The 14958-nt window shown below is 41.9% G+C and overlaps 1 protein-coding gene and 1 long non-coding RNA gene across 10 annotated transcripts in view; one reads left to right on the top strand and one right to left on the bottom strand.

Moving 5' to 3' along the window:
- The window catches only part of USH2A (usherin), a 432455-nt gene extending 425001 nt beyond the window's left edge, over nt 1-7454 (bottom strand). For 6 of the 7 annotated variants that reach the window (XR_014545784.1, XM_083604669.1, XM_083604670.1 and 3 more), the window contains exons 1-2: nt 5874-6092; nt 2049-2214 (exon numbers count right to left, since the gene is read on the bottom strand). Coding sequence is in view for 6 of the 7 variants with exons in the window: in XM_083604669.1 (XP_083460795.1) it covers nt 2049-2214; nt 5874-6061 (354 nt within the window). In the remaining variant the exon portion in view is untranslated. Of the gene's footprint in view, nt 1-2048; nt 2215-5873; nt 6538-7221 lie in introns of those variants that run through there. The other variant, XM_083604668.1, reaches the window with a different exon arrangement.
- Nucleotides 7455-7524: 70 nt separating this feature from the next.
- LOC310758816 overlaps nt 7525-14958 on the top strand; it is a 36798-nt gene continuing 29364 nt past the window's right edge. For 2 of the 3 annotated variants that reach the window (XR_014545952.1, XR_014545954.1), the window contains exons 1-2: nt 7528-7593; nt 14165-14316. This is a non-coding gene — a long non-coding RNA (uncharacterized lncRNA). Of the gene's footprint in view, nt 7594-14164; nt 14329-14958 lie in introns of all 3 variants that reach the window. The other variant, XR_014545953.1, reaches the window with a different exon arrangement.

The raw sequence follows: 14958 nt of genomic DNA, 5'->3' as shown, positions 1-14958 counted from the left end.
ATTTGTAGTGCTGGTGTATTTGTAGTGCTGGTGTATAAGTAGTGCTGGTGTATTTGTGTGAGTAAAATGCAACGTTCTAAACTATACAGATTGCCAATACCCTGATAGTACTGATAGCCTCTTTGATAGGCACAGTGGCGTAGCGTGGGTTGTCAGCACCCGGGGCAAGGCAAGTAATTTGCGCCCCCTAACCCGTGGATTTGCGCCCCCTAACCCGTGGATTTGCGCCCCCTAACCCATGCATTTGCCCTAACCCCAGATGTTGCGCCCGGTGCGGCCCGCCCCCCCTGCACCCCCCACGCTACGCCACTGGATAGGCATCCCATTATTAGTTAAGAAGAGCTTGATGGATCAGGCCAATGGCCCATCTAGTCCAGCGTCATATTCTCACAGTGGCCAACCAGCCACTTACATTCCTTTTTTAGATTAACCTAACCACCTTGGACAAGTTGGCATCACCAGCACTGCTTGCCCCTAAATTCATGAACAATTTAAAAAGCTCCTCAGGACCCAAATCTCATTCTTAGGGGGACTCCACTTACATTCCTCTGTTTTCGGGGGAGGGAGGTGCTGACATACCAACTTCCTGGAACTGCAGAGTTCTGTGTTAAATTCACTCCACCTCAACCCATTTCCCTCACCTCAGTAAACGGAAATTGATGCTTCAATTTTAGTTTTCCAGTTCTTTCCAGCCACACCCTTCAAATTGGTGCTGGACTCACAATTTGTCTATCAATTGATTCATCAATTGCCAATAGCTCAAATCACACCTCAAATAGATGAACATTTATTGAATCTTTTTTCTCTCTTTGCTGTATCTAATCAGCCAGCATGCTGTAAGTTTTTGTGGTAAACCACATCCATGTGCATGGGCCTCTCTCTGCAGGAAATAAGAGGGCGGACGCACTCTGGTAACTTGGCAACCAATGCTTTGCTTACAGACCCGGTAGAAAGCTAAAAACGTTAGCTGAACAATTCCGTTTACCTTTACTGCAAGCCCAGAGCCTGGCTAGCTCAGTCGGTAGAGCATGAGACTCTTGATCTCAGGGTTGTGGGTTTGAGCCCCACGTTGGGCGCCAGATGAAGTGAAGGACATGAGGCAGGAGTTGATAATGCAGGTGAGCTGCAAGCAAGCTGCCGGCCAGCTCTGTGGAGGTTCCTTTTATTGACACAATATGCAAACCCAGGCAGATACATTTTGGGCTGTGACCTTTACACATCTTCCAGTCCCGAGATCGTGGGGTGGTACATAGTTATTTTGGCACCTGTTTCCGCCGCGTCATTTTCCCCTTGCAGAGTGTATGATGGAGACAAAGGTCTCAGAGATAAAGGTTACAGACAGGACACCGCACACTACTGAGACCACAAAAGGTTAGACAGAGGGCACGATGTTCAGACAGCTGTGGCTTTGTCTGTGAGGGGGAGTGTGCTCCGCACCTGAAGGTCATGCGTGCAGGCAGGCTGAGGCTGCGGCTGCCTACTGGTGAGGAGTGTGCTCCGCACCCAGCGATCATCCCTACACCACCATTCCTTTTTTAGATTAACCTAACCACCTTGAACAAGTTGGCATCACCAGCAAATGTGACCATCTCACTGCTTGCCCCTAAATCTGCATCATTCATGAACAAGTTAAAAAGCTCAGGACCCAAATCTGATTCTTAGGGGGACTCCACTTACATTCCTCTGTTTTGAGAACTATTCATTCATTCCTACTCTCTGCTTCTTGTTTTTTCACTAGGTAATTATCCATAAATGGACCTGTCTTATCCTTTGATGGTTAAGCATACTCAGGAGTTTTGGGTGAATTGCTTTATCAAATGATTTTTAAAACTCTAACCTCCTATCCATATACTAATCAACACTTTATTTTTAAAAAACTCTAAAAGGTTAGCCTGACAGGATTTACCCTTTTACAATAATATATACCTGTATATAGCAATATATTTTAACCTGAACTCTGCCTCTTTGGTGTTTGTTCAGCTATGCCCCAATCATACAATTCAAGACTTTACCCATGCTAAATGTGTGTGTGTTGTCATTTCACTCACCTGCACGCTAAGATGATTCCATTCCTTCACAAGAATTCTCCCCAGTGTCATTACTTTTATCGGTGGCTGCAGCCCATTTGCAGTGCGATAATAAAACATGGTCTCTTTCTCAGAGACTGTAAGCTTGAACACAGTCTGCCCATCAACAGCTTTCTCCACCATACACCTTTGGAAACAATAAAGAAGGAAAGTCAAAGGTCAACTTCCAGAGGAGTAGCTGAGCTGTATTACAAAAACCACAGGAAGAAGAGGGAGAAGCGATGCCGTGTTTTGCAGGCAAATGCCTCTCTACTTGGGTTAAGTTTTCACTTGGGATAGTGCAAATTAAACATAATCATCTGTGGCAAGTGGAAGTGCATGGCACCAGTGCAGGCCACTGTCGCTACCAAATGTAGAATTGGGTTACACCACTGATGTTTCATCAATGCCTTTGTATTTTTGTGCATGCATAGAACTTGACAGGATTTTGTACATGTGTAGAATATCAGAAATGCATGGAGCAAAGCAGGCCTCTGTTCCTTTTTCATTGCAATGGTTTCTGTAGCATGGTCTTAATCATGATAGCCCACTGAAGAGCAGTCCTAGGACTCAGCTAGACTGGTAAAGAAAACGCGATTTATATGCGTTGTATACGCGATATAACATTGTGCCACCAGATGGTGATGTGGTGTCCCATTTTTCTTTACCTGTTTTCCCTGTTTAAATTTACAACACTTTAAACCGAAACAGTTCTTTGATGTGTCTAGATCCAGCCCTATTTTCACCCACTGTACAGAGTAGAATGCACAGAGTAAATGTACAGAGTAAAATTTGTCTGCATCAGTTTGGGCTGTGGGTATTGTCATGAACACAGTAGGCAGAGAATGGAAATGCAATCATTTCCTCTCATACTGTGGTCTTCGGAAGAATCCTCCTTGCTTTGCGTGAACACTCAGCTACCTAGACTGGCCTATATGTTGCCCATACTTGGGTCCTTTGCATTTCAGACCAGTTTTAGTGGCCTGAAAACAGCCTGACCTGAAAGCCAGGGTTGCAGTAGGAATATTTGAGCTAGAATCCTCCCAGTTATTCTTTCTCTGAATATGGAGTAGTAGTATGCAGACATGTTTAGGCTGAGCAAGTGTGGTTGCAAACAGCGCTGACCTCCAAAACCTTGCAAACTGCTCCCTGGCCTCAGCATCTATCAATTTTGGCATTATAATGGTAGGGTTGGGCCTTGCCACTAAATTCAGTTGTATTCAGTTAGAATGGCATGTTCATGGCAGAATCTTCTGCTGCTCTAAAGATGATAAAATTATAACCTACTTTATGCATGATCATGTTCTTATAAGCAATACTTATATCAATAACAAACATTGAAAATACATTAAAACGTGTGTGTGTGTGTGTGTGTGTGTGTGTTTCTAGTTTTGGGGGGAAAACACTGTTGCATTAGTTCAAAGTTCTAAGCCACAACATGCCAAAAAATGGCTTAATACTAGTTGCTCCTAAGTCTCGTCACATTGCTTTCAACTGGATACAGTTATGGTTATGCCCGTTGACAGATTTGTGACTAACACACTTTTAATCTGATAAAATAAATAGAGTTGGACCATTACTCCCTTTCGGTAATGATTTTGATCCCATCAGTATTTGTCAACAGAATCTTTAAAGCCAAACATGCAGTCTGCAAGTTTACTAAAAATGCATTTCTTAACATATTGCCAATTCTGTTTGCATGTAAACATGTTAGTTTTTCGTTAACAAATATTTGATAGAAGACACAGCCAAGTAGGAAAATATTTATGAACTGGATTTACCCAGTTCCTGGATAAACAATAATTGGATAATCCAGGGTTTATTAATTTTGCTTATCTAAAAACAAACACCCCCACATGTGGACCCCTACATGTGTCATGACTTTAGTAATGGAAGTGACCTTGATGTGTAACACTTTAAAATAAAATCCAGAATAATTGCATCAGTTCTTATTGGAATTTTGTTTTCCTCTCTAGTATTAATATATAGCTGCTCTCCAAGAAGTTACTTCTTTTTGAAGAACGTAGACCACCTTGGTAATACTTCCTGAAATGTGGGATAACAAACATGTTAGGTAATAAATAAATAACTGTACCACATGGGAGATGTCCTGCCATGTGCCCACTGCCAATCTAGAAGCTGAAAGTGCAATGCTTTTTGCTGGTCATATTTGTATTCTTCAGTGGCTTCAGTCACTGTGAACCATCAGATTCTACTGAATCAATGGATGGTCTCTGTGGGCACTTGAGCTCTTGAATCGTTTCAGTCTTTCAAAGAGAGACATGACATTGAAGACGGTCTCTCGATCTGAAAAACCACCATGTACAAGAAACACAATACTTAAATGCAATTGGGTAGATTTGCCAATGTTCTGTCATGATGCAAATGAGGTATGAAACAGTGGCAGTCATAAATTGTTCTGGTGGCATGAATTGGGGCAAGGATGTTGCCCTGGCATCGCCTTGTGGACCTACAGGCTGTCACTTTGGTATCGGGTTAAACTGGAAGGTCACCAAGTAGATCCAAAAGAGGTTAGCTTGCTTCACAACATTCCAACTGTAGATACAAGGTGAATCTTGTGGCTGGTGCACATACCTGGTAGATACAACATAACAATGGTATATGCCACCTTCAGTGTAATAGATTATATGTTGCATAGTAAAGAAATGAGCCTCTTAAGGAAATGTATGCCATTGGAGGGAAGAAGTAATGGATATGAGACTCAAAGATTCCATCACTTTTGGCTGCCATAAACCCAGCTATACTGACTCCTTTCATGCCAAACATTTGGTAATAAACTTGTAAAATGGGATTGCAATTGACAGGGAGCATAGCAAGTCTTCCCTTATATTGCTGCACCTAGATAGTGACATTGTGTGCATTTGCAAATTTTATATGGCAATACAGCTCCATGTTTACATGTTTACCTTGTAGAATAGTCCCCCACTTCAAAATGCAATTGGGAGGGAAACCACATGGATGTTAAAAGCTCTGCACACAGAGAATAAGCACAAAACAGAAAATGCTAGGCTACAACACTTCTAACCATGTTCGTTTTCCACAGACAGAAAACATTTTCCATGGTGAAGCCATCAAACATGTGATTCCCAAACGTAGTCCAAAGTGCTGGAGTCCAAGCAGGGCTGTGCCGAATTATCATCATAATCATTATCACCAATCTTTGTTTATTCATCATCATATACCAAAAAAATGCTGCTATGGTGACTTACAACAGGAGTACAGAACAAATAGAAAATAAACTATTAAACCTGAAAAACAATAAGCAAAGCTAAAGACAACAAGATCACCATAAAATATCCTAACAGCAAATACCGGCAGTAGGCAAAAAGGTAAAATGAAATGCCAGGAAGAAAAGACACATCTTTGCCTTGTGCCAAAAATATGATAACACTGGCACTAGGTAGATCTCTCTAGGAACAGTGCTTCATATACGGGAGGGGCCACTGCTGAAAAGGCCCTCTCCCTTATGGCTATATTTCTGTCAGAGAGGGTATTTGGCAGTCCTCTTTTTATGACCTCAAGGTTCAAGTAAGCACATAATGGAAAAGGCATCCTTGGTAGTGGCCCACCAAGCTAAGTAAAGTTCTATAGGTAAAAAGCAGTACTTTGAATTTTCCCTGGAAAGTGGGAACATTTTGGATGCCAGTGCAGCCAGACTAGAATTGTAATATGTTCAGAGTAAGGATCAGGTTGTCACATCCATTTTATATACACCTGAACAGTAACTTTGTATGCTACTACTATGACTGGTTTTACAGATTAAGTCAACACCTGCCAGCTACTTACATTACACCTTCTTTCTCAGGTTTCAACCACACTATTAAGGTAAATGATGTCCCAAGCTTCCGAGCGTGGGGAGTGGAAAAGCAACCCTTTAGGTTATGAAAAATAAAGCTTGATGAGTTGCTCAGTGATCCAGGATGCAGGTCATTCTTGTCTTTTGTGATGCAGGCACCCTGACCTTTTGAGAGCATGGCAGCATAAGGGGCAGGTGATGATCTGTATGGGCACTCCTGAATGCAAAACTGCTGGGTACAGGAGAGGATACTTTCGACAGCAGCAGAGCTTTGACAAAAAGCACTCCGGTCTGGCAGCCCACAGGTAGCCTGGGTTGGCACAATGGAAATGTTTTTGAAAGAACCCACGTTTTCAAGTCTTGGGAAGTGCCCCTGAGAGCTGGCCAGGGGTAAAGATGTATAATGAGCCATTATGAATGTTTCAATGGCATGGAACAAGAAACCACAGTGCAAGGGAAGAGCCAGGCAAATCATGTTTACAGGAAGGTCTCCTCTTGATAAGGCATCCCTAAATAAGTAATGATGACTGCATCAGTGGCAATGCCCTTGGGTAGCCTGGTTTAGAGATGATGCAGCATTTCATCTTAATTTGAAATCCTGAGGGTGTCGCCCGTCTCATAACCAGCAGCAGACACGTGGGAAGTGGTTAACACCTGAAAGCCAACAGAAAAACAATGTATAAGGGAAATGGGTGCTTTGCACATAATCATGCATATACCTAAGGCCAGACTGACCTACATCTGCTGGGGAGGAGAGACATCAGATGCAATAGAAAATCTATTTTATCACTGTAATGGCATATGAATATGATTCTCCCTTGTCTGAGCTTCTTATCTTCTGGATTTAAATAACCCCACATAAATGAAGTTGTATAATACCTAAGCAAAATGCAGAACTAGATATAAGGAAGAATTATAATCACAAGGTAACTTTGATGGGGAAATGCATATGTGAAGCATGAAGCCCACAATACAGGAATTATATATATATATATATATATATATATATATATATATATATAGGCACAACTATCTGAAACTTCAAATTCTGTATTTGCATGTGGACCATGTATTTTATTTCAGCCACAGAGTTTTCTATAGTTGAGCTACATAGAGCCACAGCTTTACAATTCTATCTTTGAAGTGCAGAGACCCTTAACTCACGCAATGCCAACAACTGCAAGCAAAAACAAAAAAACCCACCTTCTTAGCATGCAAAGTAATTTAAACATGGCATTTAGAAGTATATAAACACATGGCACATTTTTGAAAAGATACTCTAAGGTTAAATACACATACACACACAACTTTAAGTTTGCAAAGCACTTTGCGTCTTACCCCGATTGTCCATTTCACGCAGCTCCTTTTAGCTCTCAGCAAAGCTGATTAAAAACATATCACCATCTGTCCTGCGTGACCCTCTTCCTAGCAAATGTCTGTGCTCTTTCCGATACTATAGATAGATAACTTGGTGCATATACATATATATATATATACACAATACCGTGTAATTGTTATTGATAGGTAAGTTGAGTTGTTGTTATTTATTGCATTTCAAAGAGACGACTGCTCAAACCTTCGGTTTGACAATTGGTTCAAATGGCAGGAACACTAGTTCCCGTTGCCTGGCAACCGTGGAGTTACCCCCAGTAATTCTTAGTAAACAGGCCTTGGCAGGAGGCACTGTGGAAGGAACACTCAGGTTCCCAGGTAAAGTATCTCAGACAGTAAGCACTTTAAGTGGGATGCCAGGAAACTGTCTGCTCTCCTCATGCTTACATGCAGGACTCTTAATCGCAGCGGGGGGGGCAGGGGGGGGAGTCTGAAGCACTCAGGACACAACAGTGCATATCTAATTTTAAAGCAGCAGCGTAGAATATGCCGTCAACACCAATGGGGGTTGGGGGGGAGGTTATGTTGCTGTTGTTTTCCACTCTCTCTCTCTCTCCCTCTCTCTCTCTCTCTCAACACGCTTCATGTGTGTGAGGTAAAAGCAGTGTGTCAGCACACTCTCGCATTGTTGCTCAAATTCAAAGCATAAAATATTTAATACAGCCAGTGGCAACAAATTGGTTCTTATTCCCTTCCTTTGTGTTCAGGGGTTTCCATTCCCTGTGTTTCACCTGCTGCTTCAGCCACAGAATCTTTGTAGTTGTCAAAATGGCAGACAAAGCTTCTTTCCCACCAGAGGAAAGCAATACTACAGTATCCCCCCCCAGGGGGGGGAATCCCACCACCAAATAAGTCAGGTTTCCCTGCTCACACCCACACCGTGTGTTTAAAATCCCACCACTTTAATAGTCTTGGGAATAGCTGGGAATTATAGATGGGAATTATAGATGGGAATTATAGATGGGAATTATAGTTCGGCGAGGCCAGCAACCTTAACAAACGAGAATTCTCAGGCGTCACTGAGGGGAGCCATGACTGTTAAAGTGCCTCAGGTTACAGGGACTGAACAGATTCTAATACCACGAAGGGGTTGAATTCCTCAGTATTATTACTCAATTTATATCCTGCCTTTCTTTCTGAAGAAGCCCAGGCTGGTAAAGATATTATTATTATTATTATTATTATTATTATTATTATTAGTAACAACAATATATATAATCTTTAAAAGTTTACTACTTTCCAAAAGCAGCTAAGATCCCTTCAACCGGTGGCCTCAATGTTGCTGAGAACAGTGTCTTTCAGCCATCGAATTCCTGAGTAAACAGGAATGTTTTTAAATTCCTTATTAGACTTAGTCATGTGGGAGACAGATGCACCTCACGAGGAAGGGCATTCCACAAATGGGAAACTGCCACCAAAAAGGCCCTGGGTCAATAAGGCTCACACCAGGAACAGTGTTGTATACCAAAAGACCCAGGATCTGAATGATATATTATCTCACAGGCTTTTTTATAAAAAAAAAAAAACCAAACTCCATCAGTAGGGCTCCTAAGGTACAATGCTTTAGAACCAATCAACTATCACAATATTTGTTCCTCGGTTCATTTGTCAGGTGGCCCAGTAACACAACTAGGGATGGAGAAGAATTTTGGTCGGTCCACATTTAAAGGCAGCATGGTGTCATAGTTAACCAGGGTTCAAATCCCTACTCAGCCATGAGGCCCACTTGGTGACTTTGAGCCAGTCACTGTCTCCCAACAGAGCCTACCTCGCAGGATTGTTGAAATGATAAAGTGGGGAGAGGGAGAAGAGTATATGCCACCTTGAGGTCCTTGAAGAAAAGGGGGGGATATAAATATAAGAATAAAGAAACACATAAGCTGGACTAATTCATAGCCTCCATACTTACCTAGAAATGAGACTGGATTGCATACCACATACCACTCTAAATTTTGGGTTGTGGTTTTAAAAAAATAAAATACAGAAATGCATATTTTTACAGGGGGGAAATGTGTAGGGAAATGCATACAATGCCAGCTGTCAAGATGGCTTATAATAAAAATGTAACCCAAAAATAAAACAGAAAAAGAAATGAAGAGCATAAAAGTAGCAGAATAAGTAAGTGAAACAAAAAGCAGCTGGGAGAACCAAAATCAATAAAAGAAAGGGTACTGAAACATAGACCAAATATAGAATGGTTCTTCAAATATAGCCATGGAGACAGGCACACATGGCTGGGATGGGCGTTTCAGAATCTGGTTGTGGCCTAGAAGGTGATGTCATTGGTTCTGCACTATTAAAAAAAAAATTCCCAGTGTTGCACTCCCCTGCATTCCTCTGTGAGGATAGAGTTTTTGCACAGAGCGACATCTGCTAGCAGCAATGGCCAATTCAAAGTAAAGAAGCAAGAAGGATAATGACTTGAGTCATCTGAAGACATCCCCTTCTCAATTATTTACTTGGAATTTACTTGGCTTTCAAGGTGAGTGGAAACCATCTCCAAAACAGAGTAATCTCTGTCAACAAAGGTCCGTATAGTTAAAGCTATGGTTTTTCCTGTAGTGATGTATGGAAGTGAGAGCTGGACCATAAGAAGGCTGATCCCCGAAGAATTGATGTTTTTGAATTATGGTGCTGGAGGAGACTCTTGAGAGTCCCATGGACTGCGAGAAGATCAAACCTATCCATTCTGAAGGAAATCAGCCCTGAGTGCTCACTGGAAGGACAGATCCTGAAGCTGAGGCTCCAATACTTTGGCCACCTCATGAGAAGAGAAGACTCCCTGGAAAAGACCCTGATGTTGGGAAAGATGGAGGGCACAAGGAGAAGGGGACGACAGAGGACAAGATGGTTGGATAGTGTTCTCGAAGCTACCAGCATGAGTTTGACCAAACTGTGGGAGGCAGTGGAAGACAGGAGTGCCTGGCGTGCTTTGGTCCATGGGGTCACGAAGAGTCGGACACGACTAAACGACTAAACAACAACAACAATCTCTGGTGATTTCAAATCATACAAAAGGCTCAGGTAAGAAAATGAGGGAACTAAATGCAGCTCATCCTGAGAATGCCTGCTTGACCTGAGATAATTCTGGACTGATCACATTATTCACAAAGTGATTTGATTACGAAAGGCGAGGAGAACAGGAGACCAACAGTTTGCTCCCTCCCTCTGCCTTATTGCTTTTCCATCATGATCTATCGTAGATTTTTGCTGATAATTATGGAAAATGGGGGAGAAACATAATTTCCCCACCAAATTTGTAGTGCACACATGACCTCTGGCAGCATTCCCTTTTAAATATTAGAATAATTAAAGTTGAACACCTTAATTCATAATTGATCCCTCCATCCATCAATTTTGCTTTGTATTCTGTTCACCAAATTTTACCTCTTTGCAAAATTCTAACAATGTATTTGGTATTCAGAGTTTATTGCAATATATTTTACATATATGAATAGATTGTTGTAAATGCTGAAGCACTGACCTTCAACATTTGATCTGTCCTTGCTACTTACATAATTCCTGAGGTATTGTTTCTTCTTATGGATAGAAAGACTTAACAAAGAAATTACCCAGCAGTGCATGAGCTGGATCAATTTCACTCCATCACCCAGTGCAAAATTCCAGGACTACCTGGAACAAAAACTTGATATTTGTTATACTCTTTAGCTCCACCCTCCAATTTATGCAGAAAATGAACACGAAAAAGCTATGATATGACATGATAAAGCTATGAATTTTCGTGTCCAATTTGATTGATTTGCAGGGTTCTTTTTGTACAAGTTGCTCAATGCTAAATAATAAAACTACCAAGCATGTACATTTTTAATAGCTGGAGGGGGAGCTGGATACTGACATCTCAGAAATAATTAATAACTTGTGTTTTAAAGGGGAGGAAATTCAGTATAAACCAAGGAGATAAATACTAAAGTAAAAATTTCTGAAGAAGCAGGAGGAGGAGGCAAATATTTTATAGACCTGTTAAGAGCCTTTTAACAGCTTTAAAAATGCCATACATCACACAGCATCTTTTAGCACCAGTATTTCCTTTGTTACTAGAGAGGCAGAGCTGAAAGTTTCTTTGAAACAACAAGCTCCTGACAACAAACCCATTCACCAATTTCTTTCCATTACTGGGTCGTATTATGAGAAGTAGGCCACTTAGAGATAAATCTGACTGGTTGCTGAGCTGGTGAATTTTCTCCAGTCTCTCATCTGGGCTGGGTTTGGTCATAGTGCTAAAACCATGCTTTGGCTAACTTTGACTTGCTGAATGTCCCAACAAACCACAAATATAAGGTGCAGCCATATTTATATGATCAAACCCTGACTTACGCATGTGTTCCATCCACTTGCACTGTCCCTTGATCTTGATGAAGGGAACATGCACTAGAACCACATGAGGAGTGGGTGTTACGCAACACAACAAACTAGGATTAAGCCAAGGCACAGATGTAACAACAAACCATTGTTTAGGGAAACCATGATTCACAAGTCAAGTTTAAACTTGTTGCCTGGTTTTCACTGGCTTAATAAACTAGAGTATACACAGGCTTTGTGAACCCGTGCTTCCTCTTTTCCTCCTTTCTAGCAGGTAAACAAACCAGAAAGCTGTCATTAACCATTGTTGAAGGGGGTTATCTGCAACTTCTGTTTACTGGGCTGGCAAGTGAACACAGTGCTGCAAGCATTTCCACACATCCAGCTCCAACTCCTCAGAAAACTGAAGTCTAGAGGTGGAGATATGCTTGGGGTGCTGTGATCACTTGCCAACCTAGCCTACCGATAATTGGAGAGATCACATTAGTGAGGCCAGAGCACCTGAGATAGTAGTCCTGTAAAATCATTGCCAGGTGCAGTTAGCTGTAATTTCTCTGCACAGCCAAATCTGAGAGGCAAATGCCCAGCAAGAACATGGCCCAGCAATTCTCTTGAGCAGGAAGTGCAAAACGGTAACAAGCTCTTTGATGCAGTCAAGTGCCCAGGAGGGACTATGTTTAGGCCAGCTAACTTTTAGCAAATAAATAATGCTATGTTGTTAAAAAAAAAAACAGTTTTCCAAAAGTGAAAGGTTTGATGTGCAACTATACGTTCTTGAACTACTTTATATAGGTAGGCAATCCATGACCTAGGGCACAGGTGCAGAGCCTTTTGGATTCTGGGGATCAGATATTGTCAAGTGAGTGGAACAACCCACCTGTCAATCACATCAACATGATGTCACATAATTGACAGGAGGGAGATTGTATTACACATCTAGACTTGTGCCCAGTTATTATTGTTAACAGTTTTATTATTTTTTTGGGGGGGTTAATTTAAAAAAAAAAGATTAAAAGGTGGGTTGTCCCACCTACCTGTCAAAAGCCCTTGAGCTTGGGAGTTACAGCGCAGGGACATCAGCAGCCCTATCCTTGAGCAAGTTATCCGCCTGATTGTTCCTTTGAAGAGATGCATGATATCGGGTGTAGGATGTGTGGATGTGGCTTTCCCCATATGGTGCCTCAAGCACACCTACACCTCAACCAAACACAAACCGCAAAACCGCATGCTTATTACAAGCATAATTCAAGCAAGGAGAGAGAACTCTGTTGCATCCAAGGTGCAACTAGGTGACTTGCAATGGACAGGCAGAAGCCAACTGAACAACTTGCCATAGAGTGAGTGCCAGGGTGGTAGAACCAGACCCAGGACCTTCACAGGCATCTTCCTCTGATCTCAGGAACCCAGTACCTCCTCATCCTCCCACAGTACCTCACCAGTCCAACAGCACAGGGAATGTACCAGAATAGTGCTTTGTTTAATAGCAGAAGGAAAAGCTTTCAATCTGCTTTTTGTGGGTACAAAAGAGCACCAGAGAGAGGTGCAGAGAGATTGTAAGCCATAGCCTTGCTGCAGCAAATTCTGGAAACCAAGCTTTTTAAAATAATAATAATACATATTAATAGGCCAGTATCTTTGGTCTCTCTCACACCATCAGTCCCAAGCCCCTTTTAATACATCTTAAGTTCTGTTTAGGGATCTATGTGTTTGCTCCAAACGAGCAGCACCGCTGTACTCTGCTTGTCAGATGAGTTCAGTGTCTTGCATGTGTTTTGTGGCCACAACTAGTTCAGCTACATGGTATCATGTGAAACAAATACCCTTGAGAGTTTGTTCGTTTGTGCCACTTTCTGCTGTCTCATTACATTTTGCTGCTGGTGTCCTCCAATCTCAGGCATGAATGATGTTTCAATGGGGTCCCCTCAGGATCTCCACATGGCAGCATGAAGATTCCTCAGTTCTGATTACAAAAGATGAATATATTTGAGAGGAAAAGAGCACTAGCAGGCACTTTCTGTTCAAGAGCCTTATGAAGAAAATGCTCAGGGGTGAAAATGCAGGAGGAACAAGAAGATACCATCTCTTATCCATGCCGCCGGACACAGAGAGACGTTTCCTAACCCAAGGGGCCTGCAATGGCTGTATTTCTTCAGTGGCCAAGAAAGAATCCACAACTGACATTTAAGGCTGCAATCCTAGCTCATTTACCTGGGAGTATTCCCCACCAAATTCAGCAGGATTTACTTCTGGGTAGCCATGGTTGGGAATAACTGTAAGAAATCAATGCACTGTAGGGATCAACTGTATATATTAATTCATCTGAATGCAGAATTATAATAGTGAAGGGATTATTCAAATAGGGTGTTAATGAAAACACAGGGGGGACACAGATATAAACAACGAAGAAAATGGTGGTGGTTCAAAACTCTGAAAGGAAGTTCAAATGCAGGGGTTAACACTGAGTCAAATACTCAAATCCATTTTCAGTCATATGTCTCACTAGAGCATGTGAAGCATTACATAAAGGTGTGCATCTAAGCATGTGTGAAGTTCCTTATCTCATCAACAGGCACAGCCAGCTCCTGCCACCCGGGATTAAAGTGAATGGCTTCCAAATTAGACAATGCAACCTCTAGGCAAACAAGACTCAGCATCTCTCCTTCCACAAATGCCATGGGTGACAAAGATGAAGAGGATGCATCAGACAGAAGCCAACAATGTGTAAGCAGCTGAGTAAGCAGGGAAGCCAGAGAGGGATGGTTGGAGGAGGAAGAGTACTGAGCAAAGTGGATACTGGGGTGGGGGGGGGAGAGAGATACTGGAAAGGTACAGCAAGGAACTCCCTGCCACACACACACACACACACCTTGGCACATTGTCTAGGCTGCTGCAACGTCACAGAACTCTCTGGAAGATGAATGTCAATGGAGCCTAGAGATGGAAAATTCAATGTGGTGTGAAAAGATGCAAGGGATACCATGGGCTGAACTTCACATGTGGCCCCTGACTCTTGGAGACATGCATGTCTCCTGATGGGTAGTATTCAACCGGAGTTATATTTAGAAAAGTGCATTTTGGGGAAATTGTCTGTTGATTGAGTATTCATCCTGATTTGCTTACACAAAGCTTATGCAGAGGTTAGACTATATCTGGTCTTTACTGAGCGTTCCTTCTGGCTTGTTTGTGGGATGGATATGTGACAATGAGCACTCATCATGCTTATTTGCTTGCAGAGTGTTTATAATCCCATGCTTTTCAGTTCCTTTCCCCATCACTTTTGTAACCACAAAAATAGTCTATTTCTTTGTTGAAGTACATTTGTTGTGCTAGGGCAGCAAAACAATTTAATCCCACTCACAAAAT

The sequence above is a fragment of the Podarcis filfolensis genome, assembly GCF_964270895.1.
Source record: "Podarcis filfolensis genome assembly, chromosome: 3".
NCBI lineage: Eukaryota > Metazoa > Chordata > Lepidosauria > Squamata > Lacertidae > Podarcis > Podarcis filfolensis.
This window is presented reverse-complemented; position numbering and strand designations above follow the sequence as displayed.